Source organism: Oncorhynchus masou, chromosome 33 (assembly GCF_036934945.1).
Source record: "Oncorhynchus masou masou isolate Uvic2021 chromosome 33, UVic_Omas_1.1, whole genome shotgun sequence".
Lineage (NCBI taxonomy): Eukaryota > Metazoa > Chordata > Actinopteri > Salmoniformes > Salmonidae > Oncorhynchus > Oncorhynchus masou.
Window position 1 is genome coordinate 35,954,569 of NC_088244.1, and position 24,463 is coordinate 35,979,031.

Genomic DNA, 24,463 nt, shown 5'->3' on the forward strand with positions numbered 1-24,463 from the left:
GGTGGTTGCCTGTCATGTCTTGTAGAGGTATGCTGCCTCTGTCTGGTCGAAACTTTCATTATGGTTTGTGTTCCTCTCTTTCGAACCCTCCAAACAGAGCCTTACATTATTTCAACTTGGAATATTATTTGAGGTGCAGTATAGTCCGTTTGTCCGGTAGTTTTTGCTAGCTAGCTTCGAGTTTGATCAGTTCAAGGGACGTGAGCGCCAAATGATGTAGCTTATCCCAGGCAATAACCACACAACATGTTTAGGCCATACTCATGCTCAAAATATGAAATCGGTCTCAATGCAATAAATGAAGCTACTTCAAGCTAGGCGAAGCAGCGACGCATGTACATGTATTTGTGTCTTTTATTTGGCTTTTCATAGCAGTTTTTGTTTTCTAAATTAGATTATCACAGGGTAAGCACTGCCTACCCTGATTGCACATCACTGTGCTGTGCAAAATTATGTAGTGGGTGCTGTCCAACACTCGGATGCAATCTCACTCCGGAGTGTCAGAACATTATTGTCTGATGAGCGAAATAAAAATATGCAGTCATGCTCCACAGCAAACCTGGCATCACTGAAAACCAGTCAAGTAAAAGAACACCCCCAACACATCTGTTAAAATGGCCAATAAGCAAACTAAACTGTGCCAGTGGTGTGTGTGTTTGAAGAGACTAGCTTCCAGGTATTATCCTCTGTGTTGACTCACAGTATAGTAGGCTGTCCGAAGGTCACAACTGTTTGTCTAAACTTCACACACCTCACTGGAGATAGTCTTTCAGGCGGGACGTGATGATAAGCTTGAGTAAGTAACTTCCATTAATTTGGTCTCAATCTCATCATGTGTACAAAATGTTTTTAGATTTAATTGCCACACACTCTCTAATAGTAAACATGATCCGGCTAAAAGGAAGGCAACCCCTTATGCTGGCATTGCTGACAGTTGATCCCAATAATAAGGTCAGCCACTAAAAGAGAAGAGCAGAGAGTCAAGCCCTGATTTTCTGTAGTCAGGTATTGGTTCCCTAAACATGGCTGCCTCCATAGAAATATAATTACTAGAACGGATATTCCCTTTCAAGTCCCTGGGTCTGTAATGGGTGAACTGGTGGCCATATTGAATGCACCCATAGGTGTTCCAGTTGAATTGCCATGGTCTGTGGAGCTTTTCCGTTCTAGCAAATTATACTTCTATGGTTACCACTGTCTCTGTGGCTGCAACTTCAGTGCCACTGCTTGATTAAGCTATCAGTCCTGGAAATCTACAGTACCGGGAGAGGATACAGTACAGCAGCCAATCAGTGTCTACATCATGGACAGGTCACAGGGTTTATTGAACATACTCCAACATACGCTCCATTGCTTAATGATGATAGTGTTGGAGAGGTCCACCCTCCATGTTCCTTCCCCCTCCTCCCTCAACCCCTTTCTGTACTGTAGGCTACCACACGCTGTCATATGTTTCCACTGGACAGAGTCCCACTTCCATGATGTGCTCTGTTTGTCCGGGCCTGTGGCGTGTAGCCGCAATTGACACTAGAACCTCAAATTCAAACAAGATCTCTTCATTCATATATACCAAGTAATTGCCCCATATTAATGTCTACACAAATCTAATATTCAGACAAATATTTAAAGTGCACAATGAGGAAATATGTTTTTTTTTAATTAGCTGGTACTAGTCTCATTGTAATCAGTCAACAATTACCTTGTGACTTCAAAGCAAACATCAACCAGAGATCAAACAGACTATCCCAAAATGACCTACCACAGAGTGTGTAACATTGTCAAAGTAATGCCATGCTCTGTCTCCTGTCCTACAGCTCTACCCACTGCGCCAACACGGCCTGTCAGTACCACAGTGTGTAACGTCATGTTCTCTCTTCCATCTCACAGCCCAGCGTTCCGCCCATGAGTTGCCCATGGTGGATAAACAAGACATGGACAGCTGTTCTGTCCTGGGAGGTCAGCAGATGATTCTGACGGGGCAAAACTTCAGCTCCGACTCCAAGGTCATCTTTATGGAGAAAACCCGTGGTGAGTATTACTCAATATGAGTCAACACCTCTGGGGGTGGAAGTGGATGATGGCGGCATGGACCATATTCTATATGATGTCCCACCTCATCTGTTAAAAAATGTTACGGTTATTTTACTAGAGTGAAATGTTTGCCGGTATTCTTCTGACCGTTGTTAGATTCTGCTGAGAGAGAAAAAACACTCATACAATACGTGCCAGTAGCATTGAAAACGTTTTGGGAATTTTCCATTGGAAAACTGTGGGAATGTGGAAAACTTTACATAGGAATATATGGGTATTTATTCACTTTTTACCTTTTTGCAAGTGTTTACCCTCATAAACCAGCCATGATAATCAGATGTAGACAGTTATTTCCCATGCCCATTTAGAGGCAATTTACTTCACAGCCCTATATTATTATTATTATTATTATTATTATTATTATTATTATTACAAATTTACAAATTATTACAAATTTCGCTCACTAGTGCCACAGCACCCCCATGCTGCATTTTACCTATGAATAATTTGCATGATCCATCAGATAAGGCAGCAGCCTCACTCTCCTGTGCCCTCTCCTTCCTCGCCTGTTATCCATGTGTTATGTTATCATTATGCTGTTTATTTTGTTGTGCATGGAATAGGACCACTGTTAAGGAATAGGACCAAGCGGAATATGACCTAGCGGTTAAAAGCGTTAGTCCAGTAACCCGAAAGATCGCTGGTTCAAATTCCCGAGCCGGCAAGGTGAGCAAGGCGGTTAACCCTCAACAACAACTGCTCCCTGGGTGCTGATTAAGGCAGTCCCCCCCAGTATGTTAGGGGGGAAAAAAAGTGATACTAGGCTTACTTGTCACATCGCAGTACCAGAATTCAACCTAAGGTGCGCATTTACTAGTGTGTGTATTACTGCATTCTTATTGGTCTGCTCTATCCAGTCATAGGCCTTGTGACACAATTATTTAACTTGTACATTGGAATGGCAGAATCACCATTACAAGATCGTCTCAGATATTGCTGTATTAATCAATGCAATTGCGTAATAGTGACAAAGGCCACCATACTTTCTGTCTGTCATTTGAATCCTGACCTTTCCTCCTCACCCACCAGTCAGATATTTGCATGACATTCCAATTCTTTCTGATGCTAAACGGTGCCAACTCTTTTAGGATAAGGAGCTTATCACAGCAAGATAGGTTTATTTTAGAACTTCACACGATTATTTAACAAGCTTACTGAAGTATTAGTATATTGTGCAGATTGTTAATGTGCTTCATTGACAGCTTACAGGATTGTATGCTGAGGAGATGTACTTTGTTATAGTTGTCAGTCACAGTTTTCAGTACAGTCTTTGTTGTCCCGCTCTCTGTCGCCTCAATACAGACTGTCTGTGTAGTGAGGGATATATAATTTATGTCACCTCGTTGCACCTCAATATCCTCAATACTGAGTCCAGAGAGAAGAGTGGTCCTCATTGATCCATCTACAGCACTTACGGCAGCTACTTGGTTTACCTTGGCATTCGTCACCCAAACACTAACCATAACGCCAGCTCTTATAAAGCCAGATGCACAACGTAGGGACTATTCTAATGTAACTATTTATTCCCGGTTAGCTGTTATGTTATGTTTTTGTTATATATAGCTTGGCCATCCAGGCTTTGTTTATAACCTTCCATAAATCAGATCTAGGTTTTTATTTATGGTCCTTTAGTTGTTGTTGTTAATAGCCCTCAGATGTCTCTGGACTGCATGGGACGGCAGAAGAGTAGCCTAGTGTTTAGATGCTTTATCTGTTACTAGTCTGTTAGCATAATGGTTGTGACTCATTACATCCATGGCCTGTCTGAAGGCTGAGTATGGGGAGCTTTGAGGCATGGGCTTTCCAGGGGCCGAGTGTGGGGAGCTATGATACGTGGGCTCTCTAGGGGGCTGCATCAGCTAGAACTTGGACCTTGTCTGTCCAGGTTTTTTTTTTTAAATCAAGGCTTTCCTGCTGTCTGGTTACGACACACTGCACTAATGGCTAGTATTGGAGATGCAAAAAAAAGTAGATCTACGTAGAAGAGGGATTGCCATTGTTTTGGAGAGGTTCTCCATGTGACCCAGAGTTCTGGAACAGTAAGACTGTGAAATCCCTTTGAATGGGACACAACTGGCTCTGGCCTTCTCTGGCTCTAGGAGACATACGCATGCGTGCACGTGCACACACACTGTGCACACACACACGCAGCTGGCTTCAGCTGGGGCTCCTCTGGCTCGATCTCATGGACGTGGCTCCACGAGGGGAGGGGAGGAGAGGAGTGTTCCATAAGACATTATTTGAAGGTCCGTAATAAACCATTTATAAGGCATTAATAAATCATTACTCCCACATGAACCATTTACTAATCATTCGTAAAGTATTTTTGCAGTCCCTAATCTAAAGTGAGTGCTATTACATGTTTTGAGTGACTAATGTCAATTCTCACAAAAATAAGGGTGTAATGATTAATAAGTGGTGAGCAAACGGTTTGTAAATGTCTTATAAATGGTTTATTATGGACCCTTAACATAAAGTGTTACAGAGGATTCCCACAGTCAAGCCAAGCTGGACCTCTTCAACTCTTTCTGGCTGCCTCCATTCCTAATTACCAGAGAAAAAAGAAAAGACAAGGGGTGTCCCGTAGAGTAGTTTTGGAACAAAACGCAAACAAATGTAAAACGCCAAGAAAGCAACAGTCATCACCTGTCGTTACTCTGTACTGAAACGGTGCGAGTTGATCATAAAACAAGAGAAAAAGAAAATAAAGAACTTGGCAAGACATATGGAATCCCCCTTTCTCCTTCTGACTCATTTCAGCCATATGCGTTTAATTTGCAGTCTGACATAAAGGTTTCCTACATATTATTAAACAGATATCCGACTGCTAAATATTGGATTTCTTTCCTTTTGAGAAAATGCTTAAGCTGTTTATTTTTAATAGACAGCAAATCTAGTTAAAATGTCTAAAATGTTGATGATAACAAAAAAAAACATTTGGGGTTATTTGTGTGTTTCGGGTTGACATGTTGTCAGTTTGTTATCTTGCTTTTGAAAGTTTATGATCATCAATGACAAGAAGTCATCATCAGCATAATTTCCAACACCTGAGTTGTTGACCTATACTGTTTTTCCAGTTAACTGTAAATGACTGCAATATGATGTAATAACATTGAATGACACAGCTAAATGCAGATAGCAGCAACAATACCTGTGCTGTCATTTACCCAGCACATCAAAAATGTTCAACACATTAATGTTACGTTATTGAGCAAGACCTAACCTTGAGGTATCAAGTAATGCCCTACAGCGCATCTTCAAGACCCGGAATTATAATCTTAAACTCTGCAAAAATTCAATCGGAGTTCATTATTTATTTTTCTATCTTGGGAAAGGGCCATAAAAAAAATCTTCACAAGGCAAAGAGGAAAATAACATCTCTGAATTTAAAGGAAAACTCCACCGAAAAAGCATATTTTGGTATTTGTTTCATTATTCCATTGTTAAATGTCTCAAAAGATATGTAACTTTCAAAACACAGAAATCATCCCTGTATGATGCATTTTGCATCATATGATTCTGCGTTTTGCATCATATAATGCTACATTTATCATACAGGGATGTTTTCTGTATTTTGAAAGTTGCGCATCTTGAAAACTTGATAGTCCCAAAACGTTTTGCTTGTCAGCTATGTCAACAATGGTCTAATGAAACAAATACCAAAACATAGCTTTTGGGTGGAATTTTCCTTTAAGCAAAAATATGATCTTTTACATTTGAAGAGCCAACAACTGTAGGTTACACTCAAATTAAGCATACTATTTCATGGATAATAAACCTGTTAAACAGCCCTCACAAAATGAATACACGCCAAACCATTTCTCATTTTAAAAGATAAGGATACAAATGCTTTAATTAGAAACAACAATCCAATTAATTACAATTTTAAAAGCTTCCATGAAAATCTATAGAAATCTGAATTAAATTACCTTTACATAATAACAGAACTCATAAGTAACAGAATGGCCAGACTTACCAGACTTGATACAAACAGGGTTTATTGAAAATGTATTCACTATAATACAATATGCAAAAAAAACAAGATGTAGATATATCACTTATGGCTGTTGATGCCTAAAAGGCTTTAGACCTTCTTGTATGGCCTTTTCTATTCCAATCTTTGGAAGCATTCAACTTTCCAACTGAAATAATACATTTCATTAAAAAATATTATATAAATATCCTAAAGCAAATTTAAAAAAAATAATACATCATCTGCTGAAATTTCTTTAGAAAGGGGCACGAGACCGGGATGTCCTTTCTCCCCCCTCCTGTTTGTACAGGACCCAAACGTAACAGGTATCAGTATTGGTAAACATTAATATCAACTAAACTTATTTGCCACCGATCTGTTGATATACAATGACTAATTTTGAAAACTCAATGCCCCCCTTGTTAAGAATATTCAAATATCAGGATATAAAATGAACGTGAAAAAACTGAAATAATGGCAATAGGAAAAATAATAACTCATGATCTACAGCAATCCTTTACGTGGACCACAAAAAAAGATTAAATACTTAGGATGCTTAATAAGTAACAACAAATATATAATGATAATTAAATGGCGCAATCTTCCCAGAAATCGAAATAAAACTCTTTAGAATGGCATGCTTTTAAAACTTGTTAAAGGTACAGGTTCCCCAAGGGTACCCCCCCCCCCGCTCAACTCAAACGGTGGCGCACAGAATGCAAAAATATTCTTAGAAATATTATAGCTTCACACCTTAAGTCCAATAGCTCAAATGAAAGATAAACACCTTGTTCATCTACCCAGCGAGTCAGATTTCTAAAATGTTTTATGGCGAAAACATAGCACATATTTATGTCAAACCACCATAAAGACACAGACGATATACAGCCATTTTGTCGAACAAAAGATGCAATCACAAACGCAGGATTAAAAGAAAAATAATTCACTAACCTTTTGAAAATCTTCATCAGATGATAGTAATAGGACATGTTACACAGTACATTTATGTTTTTTTTCAATAATATGCAATATATATCCATAAATCTCCGTTTACATTGACGCCATGTTCAGAAAATCCTCAAAAATGTCCGGAGAAATTATAGATAGCTCCGCCAGATAACAGAAATACACATCATAAACTTTGATTAAATATACATGTTCTACATATAGTTAGAAATATACACTGCTTCTTAATGCAACCGCTGTGTCACATTTATTTTTAACGTTACAGAAATCGTTCACTATGCAATAATCTGAGGCGGCGCTCAGACGTAAGCAATATTTCTCCGCTATGTTGGAGTCAACAGAAATACAAAATTACAACATAAATATTCCCTTACCTTTGATGGTCTTCGATCAGAATGTAGTGGAAGGAGTCATACTTACCCAATACATTGTTTTGTTTCAGTTCGTGTGTCTTTGTATTAGCATCTGCTACCACTTTCACCTGAAATGCATCCAAAATGACATCTGGTCCCGAACAGTTGCGCATCAAAACTTCAAAATTACATATTATATGTCGACTAAACTGGTCAAACTAAGTGCAGAATCAAGCTTTAGGATGTTATAAACGTACAAAACAATTGGCGATTCAACCGGACAAAAGCAATTCTTCTCAGGCAAGCTGGAACAGAGGAAGGTCTGTGTCCAATTCGCGCCCTAACACGCATGTATTTTCTCGCGACACCCACTCTTTTGCCTCCCAAAGGGTCAAAGCTCGCGGGATTTGCACAATTAAACGCTCTACTGAATAAGGACATCTAGTGGAAGACATAGAAAGTGTTTCCAGATCCATAGCTGGTTGGGAAGGATGGGGGCGATGATGTCAAAGTTGCCCCAACTTTCAGGTTTCCGAAACTAGTTTGGGAGATTGGCTGCCCTGTGAGTTCTGCTATACTTACAGACATAATTCAAACGGTTTTAGAAGCTTTAGAGTGTTTTCTACCCAATAATAATTATTATATGCATATATTAGCAATTTTGGACAGATTTGTTTTCAGTTTACTATGGGCACGCAATTCATCCAAAGGGGGCAGTATTGTCCCTAGTATTAAGTATGCTTTTAACAAAGTATTTATATTTGGTAATACCTATTACCCCACCGAATACATTCTTTAAAAAAGTTTACTCGGCCATGAGAATTTATATGGGCAAATGAAACGCATAGAATAAATAGGAACGTTTTACATGTCCCTAAGTCTGAGGGTGGTTTATACCTTCCAGACTTGGAATTGTGTCAACTCTCCACCCAAAACTTTTACTTGAATGTTATTGTTAAATGCACTAAAGAGGAACAATGGGGATCTATTGGAGATGTGCATGCTCCTCCCCAGAATATTTTCACATGTCTGTTTTGAAAGGATGGAGTTAAGAACATGAACAACTTCATAGTTAAGAATCCCTTCATACCCAGACAGGTTTGGCCTATTTTTGATCACCAGTGCGTCAACCATCAGCCATTGGACCAAAGCTCTCCGCCAGGGTGCCTTTTTAGAATAGACTTTTCTTAACCTCTAAAATAATTCCAATATTGCTTGACACAGAGTAAATATGTGATTTTATGTATGATTTCTTACAATATATTATGGGAAATATAGGTTCAGATAATGGTTTTACTTCATGATAAATCTGTAGCTGTCTCTGACTGTAGGAGAGCAGAATGGTGAAAGAGGAAGTGGTGAGAGTAGATATATAATCTATGTGACACAAAGAGTCTCCTAACTCCTCTTGCGTGTTAATAATATGGCCTATGGGTTAGTGGCAGGCAGACAATGATGTGAAGGTTGAAACCAGGCATTGTTTTCTGAGACAAAGAGGAGAATCCTCTACCACGCTGGCTCAACCTGCCAAAGAGACAATAGAACTCATGAATTCACTATAAACACACGGAAACATCTGAGATATACATTTTTACTGGTTAGAAATAATTTTTAATTGGTTTGCAACTTAGCATGTTTTCAATTAATCAAAAGCAGAGTAGCAATTGCACACATTTTCTGGTTTTAGATAACCTCTCCCTGTACTGTGTTCCTGTTTTTGCTGTGTCCAACAGGGTGTTGTAATTCAGCCTGAAATATGTATATGACCTGAAACAACCATTCCCTTCTCTGTCTCTGCAGATGGACAGCAGATTTGGGAGATGGAGGCAACTGTAGACAAAGATAAATGTCAGCCTGTAAGTATCAGTACTTTTACAGATGGCCCACTTCTCGATGTCTGAAAAAGTGGTCAAAACAGTCCACTGATTATAATGTGGGAATTGTCTGTTCGTTTGTTTAAATAACGTTTTTTATAATAATGTCATACTTTGTCACCAATTTCATTGTTTACACATCTACAGTGGTTATACTCTGAATACAATTTCTAATAATAATGTGACAGATTGAAATTTAAATTATGTCATTTTAACAGAGTCTGCTGTTTGTTGAAATACCCTCCTATCGCGACCTGTCGATTTGCCATTCCGCCAAAGTGAACTTCTATGTCATCAACGGAAAGAGGAAGCGCAGCCAGCCTCAGCACTTCACATTCACTCCACTGGCAGGTATGGAACCATAAGCATCAGCAATAAGGAGGCAATACCCATCATATGACTGTGATGGTCTGAGTGAACTGTGTGTTATTTTAGGTGCTTTTGTGAAAGAGCAATACAATTATGTAGGAATGATATCAAGTCATGTTATTCCATGTCATTAATATGTCACTAAGATATATGATTGGTGTAGCAGATTATAGTTACTTTAAGCAGTATGACTTAACCCCCACTCATATCTCTGTTGTCTTCCGTCTCTCCCACAGTCCCGTCCATTAAAACAGAGCCTGTGGATGACTATCCTTTCTCCATGACCCAGATTATGGGTGTGTCCCCCCAGTCCTACTACCACCACAGCCCTGGGTCCCGTGGGATCATCCACCCAGACAACGGCCTGGTCTCCAGCATGGCCTCCTGCCAGCAGGTCCGCTCCGGCCTCCCCACCCCCGTCCCAGACACCTGCTTCCAGCAGCAGAGCCCAGCCATTGTGTACTCCCGTGGGGGAAAGAGTCTGAGCGGCAGTCCCGGGGGGCTCTACCAGCAAACTGGGGAGATGCGGGTGATGCCCGACCCACACCGCTCCGTCCTGGTTCACACGGGCTCCCCAGCTCAGTCGTCCCCGCTGGGGGCCCAGCAGCAGCAGCATGGAGGGGGCCAGGGCCAGCACCCCTCCATTATCCAGTTCTCCCCCAACAACCAACACCTGCTCCGGGGAAGCGACCCTCCACCTCTCCAGCCTGACAACCATCAGCACATCATCTACTGTGATGGCTACCCTCAGCAGTCTGGAGCCCAAGCTCACTCCCCTATCTCGGCCCACTCCCCCCAACATTACCCAACCACAGTGATCCAGCAGCAGCCCTATGTGCCCAAGGCGGTGCCCAAGGGTAGGTCTTCCCCTGGTGGGATGGAGGCCCAGAGATGCCCCCCTGGAGAGGAGCAGAGAGCCAGCCTCCCTGGAGGACGGGTCACAGTCAAGGAGGAGAACCTGGATCAAATGTACCTTGATGACGGTGAGTGTAAGTTAGTGCCAGGCTTTTATACATCAATATAATTAATGCTTTTGAATGATGCATGGTGGTGTAACATCCATGCGATTTTGTTATTTGCCTTCTCGGCAGAGTTCCTCTGTCCAGTGTCTGTGTTCTTTTGTGTTCCCCATCTTAATCTTTTATTTTTATTGTCCCAGAGTCGCCTCTTCAATGTTGACATTGAGACTGGTATTTTGAGGGTACTATTTAATGAAGCTGCCAGTTGAGGACTTGTGAGGTGTCTGTTTCTCAAACTAGACAATCTAATGTACTTTTGCTCAGTTGTGCACCGGGGCCTCCCACTCCTCTTTCTATTCTGGTTAGAGCCAGTCTGCGCTGTTCTGTGAAGGGAGTAGTACACAGCATTGTATGAGATCTCCAATTTCTTGGCAATTTCTCACATGGAATAGCCGTCATTTCTCAGAACAAGAATAGACTGACGAGATTCATAAGAAAGTTCTTTGTTTCTGGCCTGTAATCGAACCAACAAATGCTGATGCTCCAGATAGAACTAGTCCAAAGAAGGCCAGTTTTATTGATTCTTTAATCAGAACAACAGTTTTCAGCTGTGCTAGCATATTTGCAAAAAGGTTTTCTAATAATCAATCAATTGGCCAAATTTGGATTAGCTAACACAACGTGCCATTGGAACACAGGAGTGATGGTTGCTGATAATGTGTCTCTGTACGCCTATTGTAGCCGTTTCCAGCTACAATAGTCATTTACAACATTAACACACACTATATTTCTGATCAATTTGATGTTATTTTAATGGATAAAATGTGCTTTTCTTTCAAAAACAAGGACATTTCTAAGTGACCCCAAACTTTTGAATGGTAGTGTATATATTTATTTTGCAGGCTGTACCATATGACATGAAGTGAGTGAAGTTGTACACAATTGTGCACACTTTTCTGAGACCCGCTTTGGCTCGTGACCACTACTTTTAAAACTACTGGCTGAAATGATCCATAACCTCTGTAGCATAAAAAAATATTAAATAAAAATACTATGGTATGGGCCAATTATAGAATCAGGGTTGACCGTAACAGGGTTGACTGTAACAGGGTTGAATGGAAGCTTGTTGTGTGCAACAGGGAGATTCACAAAAGAAAATGTGTTAAAACATTTCTAGTCTACAGTACCAGTCAAAAGTTTGGACACACCTACTCATTCCAGGGTTTTTCTTACATTTTTACTAGTTTCTACATTGTAGAATAATAGTGAAGACGTCAAAACTATGAAATAGCACATATGTGACCGACTGCCTCGATTCGGTTTTATTTAGCAATATTTTAAATCATATCTTTTACATTGGATAAAAGCAGATACACAGAGCTACCAAATGGTATATAATACACCTCATTTGAGGAACAATGGGAAAGTAATTCTGCTTTGAAAGTTGATAAACTTGTAACTTCGCTTTGGAGAAAATGGCCTTTGAATGTTTTGGTACCCACTGGAGACCGCTTCTTTGTCTACACCAATTCAGCATCGTTCACACCCTCTTAAGCTTTTTCCCCAACCATCTCTTTAACTTCTTGACGCTACCCATCCCTTAAGCAGGATAATTGCGCCTCAGTCAAATAATATTACTAAAAATATTAATATTCGTGAAATCACAAGTGCAATATTGCAAAACACAGTTTAGCTTTTTGTTAATCCACTTGTCGTCTCAGATTTTGAAATTATGCTTTACAGCAAAAGCAATCCAAGCGTTTGTGTAAGTTTATCGATCGCATGACAAAACATTAAGTACACTTAGCATCAGGTAGCTTGGTCATGAAAATCAGAAAAGCAATCAAATTAATTGTTTACCTTTGATGATCTTCGGATGTTTTCACTCACGAGACACACAGTTACACAACAAATGTTCCTTTTGTTCCATAAAGATTATTTTTATATCCAAAATACCTATGTTTGTTTGGCGCACTATGTTCAGAAATCCACAGGAAAGAGCGGTCATGACAACGCAGACAAATTCCAAATAATATCCGTAATGTCCACAGAAACATGTCAAACGTTTTTTATAATCAATCTTCAGGTTGTTTTTAAAATATATAATTGATTATATATCAACCACAAATGTCTTTCACAGTAGGAGAGGGAAAGCAATACCTATTAAAAACTCTGTTGCGTGAGCAAACCTCATGTGACCACTTGACGCGATGTTATCATTCTGGCTAATTTTTTAAAATAAAAGCCTGAAACTATGTCTGAAGACTGTTGGCACCTTGAGGAAGCGATGGGAAAAGGAATCTGGTTGATATCCCTTTAAATGGAGCAATGGGAGGCTATGGAACATGGAGTTTTCAAAATAGAAGCCATTTCCTGGTTTGATTTTCTCAGGGTTTCGCCTGCAATATCAGTTCTGTTATACTCACAGACAATATTTTGACAGTTTTGGAAACTTTAGAGTGTTTTCTATCCCAATCTGTCAATTATATGCATATTCTAGCATCTGGTCCTGAGAAATAGGCCGTTTACTTTGGGAACATTATTTTTACAAACATAAAAATAGTGCCCCCTAGCTTCAAGAGGTTCAGGGTTGATCTGAGCATTCAATCATAACAACAACAGTCAAGCACCCAAACTAACCGGCTAACGTTAGCTACCTTGCTTGCTACTTCCAAACACAAATGAGAGAACAGCTCACTGACCATTTTACTCACCCAAGCAGAGCTGGATATTTTTATGTTTAACCAGAGTGTTGGTGACTGTAACTGTGCTGCTGGCAACAATTTATGCTTTTTTCCAACATTTTCTGACACGTCCACATTCAACGGGTGTTGAGTGTTCGTAAATTTGTCAGTTATTTTGCACTCTGGCATACTCAGACGAGAGTGCTCTGAAATCAGAGTGGATAACCAGAGCAAATTTACCAGCTATGTCTATCAACAGTTGTCGCAGTGACATTTTTGGTTACTACATGATTTCATGTGTTATTTCATAGTTTTGATGTCTTCACTATTTTTCTACAATGTAGAAAAATAGTAAAAATAAAGAAAAACCCTTGAATGAGTAGGTGTGTCCAAACTTTTGACTGGTACTGTATCTATCTATCGGTAGCAGGGTTGATGTGTTATGCTTAACGAGCTCAGTTTTCTACCACAAAACAACAGAAAATGTCCAAAAATATTAGACGCATCTGACCTGCATTTACATTATGATTTGACTATTAGATGTCAGTGTTTCTTTAAAAAATAGTTTCAACCAAAACAATAGATTGGTTCACATAACTGACCAATCCTGTTCAAATGATGGACAAACATAAATTATTCCCTAATCACATGTGCACTTTAACAACAATCCTTCCCAAGTTGCCAGTCCAGGAGATGTAGTTACATATGTTCAACTTAGTTTTCCACTCAATGAGGAAATAACATGGATTATGAATCATATATTTATACTTAACCATGTCAGCCCCATTATCACCCTGTGAGATCAGAATAACAGACCACATCCAAACTACATTTTGTTGCAGTGTGATCACCAGACCTGATAATGATGTTGTCCCTTTAAACCTCTCTTTGGTTGGGGAGGTAGCTAGTCCTCGTCAGTGACAGGTCATGTCCTAGACCATGTGGAAGTGTTGTAACCCTGGTGATCTGTAGTTTGAAGGATCACCATGTTGTTCAGTTCAGCACAACCCAGTAAGAAATAGAGAGAGAGAGAGAGAGAGAGAGAGAGAGGGATTTCTCTGGCATCACTACAGACCAGGAAATGAGACTTCTCTTTTTTTCTCTTTCTTTCAAAAAAAAGGAAAAAAAAAAAGGAAAAAAATTAAGCAGCCAGCTCTCCTGACCGACCGCCTGGATGTGTTGACACTGTTATGATCTGAAAAACAAGTTCCATGGTAACCATTGTCAAACAGTGGAATGGGCTGCTTCAGAGAGCCCGGGAAAGCCTCTTTGTTTGTTATACTTGGCTGGGGTTTCCCTTGGCCCCACACCCCTCAATTCTGTGGGGAACACACTGGAGGATTTGCTTTTTTCCATCCCTGGCCCAAGATTCTGCCAATCTGGCACAAGAAAATCCTATTTGCAGCTGCTCTCCTCCAGAAAATCCGGTCTGATCTCCATAAGATAGCGCTTAGGGTGGGAGTCGGGAGGCAACAGCAGCAGGAAAAAGGAAAGGGCTGAGTTTGGATGGAAAAAATGAAACTGAGAAAAGGGTCCAGCAGTGGACGAGTGGAATTTTGTTTTAGATGGCCTGACAGGGTTTCCCTCGGTAAACAGCAACAGCGTTTACTGTTTCTGATTTAACACAGATTAACTGGGAGAGTCATACTGGGAGATTCATACTGGGTGGACTGTGTTTGCAAGGTGTTGATCTGTGAGCTCCCTACCAATATCTCTCTCTCTCTGTCTTCCCTCTGTTCTAGACTTTTATTCTGGTAGCTACTAGAAAAATATCCCTAAAAATCTCATTAAACTGTTCAGAAGAGACGGCGTGAATCAGACCTTCATGGTCAAATTGCTGCAAAGAAACCACTACTAAAAGACACCAATAAGAACAAGATAATTGCTTGGGCCAAGAAACACGAGCAATGGACATTGGCTAGTGGAAATGTGTCCTTTGGTCTGGAGTCCAAATTGGACATTTTTGGTTCCAACGGCTGTGTCTTTGTGAGATGCGGTGTGGGTGAACGGATGATCTCCGCATGTGTATTTCACACCGCAAAGCTTGGAGGAGGAGGTGTTATGGTGTTGGGGTGCTTGGCTGGTGACACTGTCTGTGATTTATTTAGAATTCAAGGCACACTTAACCAGCATGTCTACCACAGCATTCTGCAGAGATACGCCATCCCACCTGGTTTGGTGGGACTATCACTTGTTTTTCAACAGGACAATGACCCAACACACCTCCAGGCTGTGTAAGGGCTAAGGAGAATGATGGAGTGCTGCATCAGATGACCTGGCCTCCACAATCAACTGACCTCAACCCAATTGAGGTGGTTTTGGATGAGTCGGACCGCAGAGTGAAAGAAAAGCAGCCAACAAGTGCTCAGTATATGTGGGAACTCCTTCTTCTTTTGGAAAGGCATTCCTCATGGAGCTGGTTGAGAGAATGCCAAGAGTGTGCAAAACTGTCATCAAGGCAAAGGGTGGCTATTTGAAGAATCTCAAGTATAAAATATACTTTCTTTGGTTACTACATGATTCCATATGTGTTATTTCATAGTTTTGATAACAAGGTAGAAAAGAGTAAAAATAAAGAATAACTCTTGAATGAGTAGGTGTCCTTAAACTTTTGACCGGTCAGATGGGGGAGCCACGGGAAGCATTGAACTACAGAAATTCAGCCGTGTCAAAATATTCATTTTAACAATAGATATTCTGCTGGTTAAAGCAACTGGGATATTATTCCATCTACTGAGGTCAGATTTAATTGATTTAATTTTTTCTGTCCATGGTTTTATCTAAAGAAGGAAATATTTATTTAAAATGGAAAACGATTGGGATTCCATATCATAGAGATTACAACCCATCCCAGATCCGGGAGAATTGTCATCAACTACACTAATAAGCATAGCGCAACGGTCAAAAAATATTACTAGAAAATATTCATATTCAGGAAATCACAAGTGAAATATAGAGAAACACAGCTTAGTCTTTTGTTAATCACCCTGTCACCTCAGATTTTGAAATTATGCTTTACAGCCAAAGCAAGACAAGCGTTTGTGTAAGTTTATTGATAGCCTAGCATAGCATTATGTCCAGCTAGCAGCAGGTAGCTTGGTCACGAAAATCAGAAAAGCTATCAAATTAACCGTTTACCTTTGATCTTCGGATGTTTTCACTGACAAGACTCCCAGTTAGACAGCAAATGTTCCTTTTGTTCCATAAAGATTATTTTTATACCCAAAATACCTCCGTTTGTTGGTCACGTTATGTTGAGAAATCCACGGTCACGACAACGCCGAAATTATATCCATAATATCGACAGAAACATGGCAAACGTTTTTTATAATCAATTCTCAAGGTGTTTTTCAAATATCTATTCGATAATATATCAACCGGGACAATTGGCAAGATTCACTCTGAGAGCCCTCAGCTGGCCACTTACGCAATGTAGTCGTTTACGATCATTCTTCAACATAAAGGCGTGAAACTACGTCTAAAGGCTGTAGACGCCTTGGGGAATATGTAGAAAAGGGAATCTGGTTGATCTCCCTTTCAATGACCAATAGGGATGCATAGGAACACAGCGGTTTCAAAATAAGAGGCACTTCCTGATTGGATTTTCCTCAGGGTTTCGCCTGCAATATCAGTTTTGTTATACTCACAGACAATATTTTGACAGTTTTGGAAGATTTAGAGTGTTTTCTATCCTAAGCTGTCAATTATATGCATATTCTAGCATCTGGTCCTGAGAAATAAGCCGTTGTCTTTGAGAACGTTATTTTTCCAAAAATAAAAAATAGTGCCCCTAGTTTCAAGAGGTTGACGGGAAATTTGTGGAGTGGTTGAAAAACTAGTTTTAATGACTCCAACAAAAGTGTTTGTAAACTTCTGACTTCAATTGTAGCTGACAGTCTAAACTTGACCTAATTTGTATTCATTATTACAGGAAAATAAACGCACAACAATGTTATTATTTACAAGTCAATGGCGAGCTAATTACAGAAAATAGTTTACGGTTGTGAGTGTGTTGAAGTAAAAGCAGGCTATTCTATGGGAGAATTTTAGAACTTGTCTCATTGGGCTTATGTTATATCCTAATTTGACTTTGACTAATTTGGTCCAGGTCATGTTGATCTTCACATTACTGTCTCTGGTAAACACACACTATATAAAATAAAATAAAAGTTTATTTGTCACATGCACAGGATACAGAAGGTGTTAACGGTACAGTGAAATGGTTACTTGCATAGTGGAGTCTTTTCTTAAGACATGTTAAGACTCCATGAACCATAATCCCAACTCATACTGTAACATTACTACCCTGCATGAATCTACAGGTTGCTGAAGGTAACCAACTAGCTAGCTAGCTAACATTAGATTATAACAAAACATGCAAATGGCTCCGAGATATAAATAATATTACTTCTCAGATCATACACATAACGTTAGCTAGCGAGTCAGCCAACCAGCTAACGTTAGCTGACTAGCTAACACTAAACTTTAACATGCAATGAAAACGACTTTCTGACAAAATTTTGAAATGTATAGTATCTGAAAAAATGTAGCTAGATAGACTCTCTTGACCGTAGACATAGATGAACGCTTCTCCCTCTCTGTCACGGATGCCATGGTTACCCTTAGTTTGAAGATGTAATCCAGAGATTTTTATACAACAGCTATTACAACAACCTTCTGTGTTCTCTTTTCGACTCCCTCCGCATTTGCCAACAAATGCCAACATTTTCTTTATCTCCTTAGCTATCATATTCTGCTTCCACCGGGCATTCCATTGATTTCAAAATGCCGTCTTCCAGACAGTGGAGAGCCTTATCAACACTTTTGCAGTTCTTTGTGATGGCTTTCAAAAAAGCCACTTTAGAAAGGATTACCTACACATACTAAGCAGCTCATGTTATAGACAGAAGCTACATGGCAGACCAATCCGAACTCATCTCTTGTCATGTCCAGCCCATCCATTATCTCAGCCAATCAGGTCTAGCGGGAAGGCTCCTGACTTTTTCTGTGGCTTAACCAACTAGGCTCGTAATTTTACATTTTCATTCATATTTGCACATGGCATACACATTTGTTATTAGGGCACATGAAGGTTCACATGTTCCAGAAGGCATTTCAGACAACAACAAAAAAACACATTTAAAAAATAAATAAAAATGTTCAAATGCCTCTCCTGTGAAGAAGTGACACGGGACCTATGCCTAGTTTCGTGAAACGAGTCACAAATGATTCTCTTTTCTGTGTGTCCTTTTGGGGCAGGTGTGTTTCTTTGAACATTGCTATATCAATATGGTTTCTTCTTAGGATATCAAGACAGCAGGAACTTTTAATATGTGAGTTTAGGCCTTTAAAATGTCAAGAGAGAATAGCTAGCATTGCGAATGTTTAAAAAAAAAGTAGTATTAATGTTGTAATTATTATCTTTAGTGTTAAAAAGCCCATGGATGTGAAACAAAAAGCAGGACCCACAGGGAAACCCACCCAGTGAACCATTCCCCCCTTCCCTCCCCTTATCTATAACATGTCTTAAACATCATATATGTTGGGGGGGTCTTAAGATATTGCAAAACATAAGTAAAGTAAAACATAAAATAACTAATAATTAACCTCTTTAGACCTTTACATTTAAGTTAGCAAATAAAAAAAAATATTGCAATTGAAATACAAGCCTAAACAGTCACATATCCTCACTATTATTAGCAATATACTCTAAGTTACCTTACACATAGGAGGAAGAATTTTTAAAAAAAGCAAAAAATTAATTGTGTAGAAGCCCATATGGGACTGACAATCTATCTTGCACAGTTTAGCCCATAGGGGTGTAATGTGCTGTTGCCCCGTAAGGAAGCAACCCTAGTCCGTATGGCTCTTCAATGTATGGTGTACTTCAATATATTGGAAATGTTTCATTAATTGGCGTGGAGTCATCAATGTCAAAATGTCCTGGAACATAGGCAATCTAATAATAACAATGTTCAGAAAGAAGAATAATAATAGTGTTCCTTTTACCCAATTGAGGGGTTTCTCATCATCGCCTTATGCTGAGGGCAGCACCACAGCCATAGGCTAGGCTGTGTGATTGTGCGTGGATAGCATACCTGAATATTCAGTCAGCCAAAAGCCTACATCTGTCAGCTCTTCCCCTTGTGTGTTGGACATTTTGTGTGCTTATCAAAGTAGTCTTGAGCCTCCTTGGCAGTAGAAAATGTGTGTGTTGTGGTCAAGATGAGATTTGCCAGTTGGATGAAGCTATATCTCAGGTTTATCTTATTTCTACTTTTTAACTACTTTGCTAACATTTTACCCAACCTTAACCTTAACGCCTAACTCTAACCTTAATCCCTAACCTTAACTCCTAACCCTTAACCCCTAGCCTAGGTAAGGTTAGTCACGTCACTAACCTCGCTAACTTTAGCCACCCAAAAAAATGTAATTCGTTTATGAAGAAAATCATGTACTGGACACGAATGCGTTATGAAAAAGAAAACACAAAAACATAATATATAGAAAATTGTATGGTGGACACCATTTTTTTTGTGTGTGTGTCTGTCAAGAATTTTGATTAAGTAATTTGTGTCTACTGTATTTCATGATAACCTGTGATGGTCTGTTGGCTATAGGTGCAGTTTGAGAGAGTATCAGTAGAATACGTTTTCTTAAACACAGCCTTCGGTTGTGGGGTGTGAATCCACCTCCCCAGTGCCACTTGTAGTTACACACCCCCGCTCCACCTTCAAACCCTTTCTACAAACAAAGCACAGGAAGATGGGGAATGCAGAAAGTCCCATTGTCTTTCACTACTGAGATGTCAAGGTGTGGTTTATGCCCTAAACATTCATTTATTTGAACTTCACAAAGACGTTTTCAGAGAAATAAGATTCTCAAATTAGTCACTCAGATCTCTCTTTCACACCTTGCTCATTTCGAAAAGGTTTTTTAACTCTGGGGCGTCATGATTCTGTGGTTTCGATTATAGAACTATATCATCTTGGTCGTGCTGCTCTCTATGGTGTGACCGAGATAAAGGGCAATAGAAGAAAGCAATGCATTTCACTATGAGTAAAACTAAAACATGGAATGGGCTTCACATACTGTACTCTAAAGACCTCTTCTAGAAGCTAGTGTCTTTGCTCATATACAGGCTAACACTGTCTTGTACTGTGAAGGTGCTGTCTATGACTTAGAAAGTGAGTCAGGATGCACTCTTGCACCTGCATCTTTCCATGCCCACTCATGCTATAGTTGTAGTGAAAAGGACTGGAATTAACCCCAGAGGCAGTGGCGCAGGTGAAAATATTCCAGCAGGTGAAAGGAGAGGAGAGCTACTATTCAGAGAAAAAGCACTCAATAACAGTATGCCGAGCACAGATTCGTTTTTAGGTCCCTTACGTCCCACTTATGAGCGAGCAGATCAACGACAACAATAGCAACATGCCCATGGTCACTCAGAGAACCAGAGTTAAGAAACTCAACTGGGTTAAAGACTACTGTATTCTGAGAAGTTTACTTTAGCACTCCACTCACTCACTCACTCACTCACTCACTCACTCACTCACTCACTCACTCACTCACTCACTCACTCACTCACACCACCACCTCATAGGAGGCAGTGTGAAGTGACTGAGTCAGCTACTGTACTGCGTGTGTCTCTCTCCCACCCCTGGTTGGTAAACAAACATGTTTATTGGTGCAGGACTCTAAAGCCAGACACTCATCTATTGTATGGTCAAGTCTGAGTGTTCCCTGGGCCAGCCTTAAATGGCCAGACTGTGCCAACCCTTCATGAGCTCAGTTAAAGCTCTCTACTGTATAACTTCCCAGCATGCCTTGCTCTGGAGCACGACTCGCCTCTCTAATCCCTCTTTTTTATACTCAGGAGAATCCTGTGGCACCGTTGAGTAGTTGAAGGTTTCTTTAAGGCATTAGGTGTCAAAGGGAATTCCACTAGAGGATAAAATAAACATGGACGTTGAGGTTCTGACGACAGCAGAGAGAGCTGGAGCAACCGGGCCGGTTTGGCCGCTCTAGTTGGTTTGCCCTCCCTGTTTCAGATACAGCTCTGCTCTGCTCCATAAAGTGTGCTTAGTGTTGAGCTGCTGTAAACAGCCATGGTTTATTTATTTTCTCTTTCAGATGATCAGAGACAGAAGGAGCCGAGAGGACTGGGAGGAGGATAGTCTAGCAGCTACTCTTAATGATAGAAGTGGGCCTACAGTTTGCTCTGCTGGCAGGCTGTTTTAGATCAGCTTCTGAGTTGTTTGTCAGGCAAAAAAATGCATATCTGATAGATAACTCAGTGACTTGCAATAACAAGCGAAGGTTATTGAAAACTACAGAATCATGTTTTATCTTAACTGTACCTGTTTTATCTCAATTGTAACTACACAAACAGGGTTCCAGTATTAGTGCATACTTTGCAACCAGTTTCACTGAGAATTAGTTAGGTAGGGTAACACCATGCCCAGACCGGACACGCGCATGCGCAAATTGATTTTGTCCCCCCACACCAAGCGCGATCACAACACGCAGGTTGAAATATCAAAACAAACTCAGAACCACTTATATTAATTTGTGGACAGGTCGAAAAACATTAAACATTTATGGCAATTTAGCTAGCTAGCTTGCAGGTGCTAGCTTATTTGTCCTATTTATATCTAGCTAGCTGTTGCTAGCTAATTTGTCCTATTTATCTAGCTTGCAGTTGCATTTTGGCTCAATTGATGTCATTGTCAACCAATTCCACACTATTATTCCTCCATTTTGGGCATGCCTTAAAATGTTCCCTAAAAGTCACAACATGAAGCCATGGCGCCAGGCTCTTATGTCATAGTGCCAGTATACATAGTGTGCTTCCAGAGCTGTTGGAGTTGTTAGTTACTGATAAAGACAGATCGACTGCAGTACAGAGGATGTGGCCTATCCGGACACACTACATGCTCATCATACTGGACATTCCTCTGAGCTTACTACAGGTTTTCCCTATTGTCAATGTGAATCAAAGTGCTGTTGTAGTGTAAGCTACTGCTACAGTAGCAATCTTATTGGTTCCGTGATGTTATACAATCACTCTTCGCTTTCACATAACCATCTGGCTGTGGTTTATGAATACAATACAGTATTCAGTTTGTCACCTTGCAGTATAGGTATAATTTTTTATATTTCACGATAGGCCTATAAATATGTTGTAATGGTCCCCATACAAACTGATCATATAAAGCTAAATAAGAAAGCTTTACAATCATTTTTTGTAGACTTTTTCAAATGGTAATATATCTGAATTACTTAAAGGTCCAACGCAGCCGTTTTTATCTTAATATCAGATCATTTATGGGTAACAATTAAGTACCTTACTGTGATTGTTTTCAATTAAAATGGTCAAAAATAAACAAAAATAGCTTCTTAGCAAAGAGCAATTTCTCGAGCAAGAATTGTTCTAGAATTATCTGGAAGTGGTCTGAGTGGGGAGGGGAAAACTGAAAACTACAGTAGCTGTTATTGGCAGAGAGGTTTGGAACTCCTACTTACTGGTCAATTAACTCATTTACCACCTAGTGACAAAACTCCATCAAACCAAAACAGGTTGAAATTTCAGGTGGTCTTTTCAAACAGCTCCTGCACTAAAAGGGCATTATCAATATTTTCACAATTGCACAGTATAATTCCAAATTGTGTTGAAAATTAAGTTTTTGACTGCACTGGGCCTTTAATGGTGGTGATCTGTTTTTAATACATCTTTATTTACCCTCATCGCAGAGCTCCCAGACATGAACTTTAGACAGGTTTCATCACATCACAATGCGTGTAAAATGTGTTTCCCCCACCTTACACACGACACGGTGTGTGTAAGCACTCCACACACCTTGACTGAGTCTATTTTTAGAACGCTGAAGCTGTGAAAGTTTCCATTTATTCCCCCTGTGCTGTGTGTCACCAGGCTGTCAGCAGAACAACAGGAAGTAATGGGGGAGTAAAAGAGCGGTAGAATCGAATACTGAGGCCCTCCTCCTAGTGGACACTCTGTGCCAATGCAGCTCATGAACTGTTGCGGCATATTTTGTTATCACTACTACAGCCATCCTGGACAGTAAAATCAGCAGCTCTTGGTGTTGTGTCCCTTGATGTTTTACTGTCGTATCAGTATGTTTTTGTCAAGATGTTATGCCCTTTTCTACGATGTAATGTACCTTTTATGAGCATTTGTTGTAAGAGAAAGGAAAATATGAAAAGGCCAGAAGTGAAAATTGCCCTCTCTGGAGCTATGAAATGCTGCCTGGGAAGAACATATGACAGGACAGTATTACATCAAACACATTTTATGCTCTGACTAACTAACGCCCAGTACTTGTTTCTCTTCTCCTCCCTGTAGTAAACGAGATCATAAGGAAGGATCTGACCGGCGTGCAGGCTAGAGGTCAGACATAGACGACAGCAAACAGGAAGTGGACAGCTGCAGCTCGCTCTGCGTCGCCACGGGAACTTCTTCTTCCCTGTGTGCCCAACTGTCCATCTCCATAACAACTATCAGCTACCAGCGTTTTGGCTGTTCAGTCCTTTTCCTTCAAATAACTTTCTCAGCTAAAAATTCAGTGCCTTTTACCCAATGCCAAAGAACGTTCTACCAAAGAAAATCTTCTTAATTTTTAGGATCATCGTAAACTAGATTATGCCTTGTTTTTTTGTATAATTTAGAAGAGAGGGTGAAAATTCATTAATTCAAGCAAGTCACAATCATGGCAGTAGCTGTGGCAATACTCGGTGTTAAAACCTTACGCAAACCTTTCAAGGAACTTTCACCCTCTAACCCTTCTTGTTGACACTTCTACTAATGACACCATGCATAAAATATGCCAACATGTCAGCATTGCACTGTGATATGTGTATTGTGTTATGAAAATGTAATGACCGAAATTCTTCTTGAGCTTACTTTGATCATCTCATCTTTCTACTCTAAAGGAGACGCACACTGCCATCCTAATAACCCAAAATATTTGATGGAGTGTTCAACTCCCCATATTCTTGCTTTTCAGTAATGTGCACTGTTTAGTAGGGGAATTGTTGTGTATGTATATTCTTACATGGTGTGTTGTCTTTATTTCAATATTTAATGTTTTTTTCCTCATTATGTTTGAGTCATGTGATGACCTTAATGCAACTAAAATGTATATTACAGTATAAGCACTTGATTTGCCGACGA

The 24,463-nt window shown here is 39.9% G+C and overlaps 1 protein-coding gene across 4 annotated transcripts in view; it reads left to right on the top strand.

Annotated features, from left to right (window-relative positions):
• Positions 1-24,125, top strand: part of LOC135528394 (nuclear factor of activated T-cells, cytoplasmic 2-like) — a 48,978-nt gene extending 24,853 nt beyond the window's left edge. For 3 of the 4 annotated variants that reach the window (XM_064957447.1, XM_064957444.1, XM_064957446.1), the window contains exons 6-10: positions 1,888-2,028; positions 9,184-9,239; positions 9,476-9,608; positions 9,863-10,615; positions 23,636-24,125. In XM_064957447.1, the coding sequence (XP_064813519.1) occupies positions 1,888-2,028; positions 9,184-9,239; positions 9,476-9,608; positions 9,863-10,615; positions 23,636-23,691 (1,139 nt within the window). In that variant the 3' untranslated portion in view covers positions 23,692-24,125. The remainder of the gene's footprint in view (positions 1-1,887; positions 2,029-9,183; positions 9,240-9,475; positions 9,609-9,862; positions 10,616-23,635) is intronic. The other variant, XM_064957445.1, reaches the window with a different exon arrangement.
• Positions 24,126-24,463: the final 338 nt, after the last annotated feature.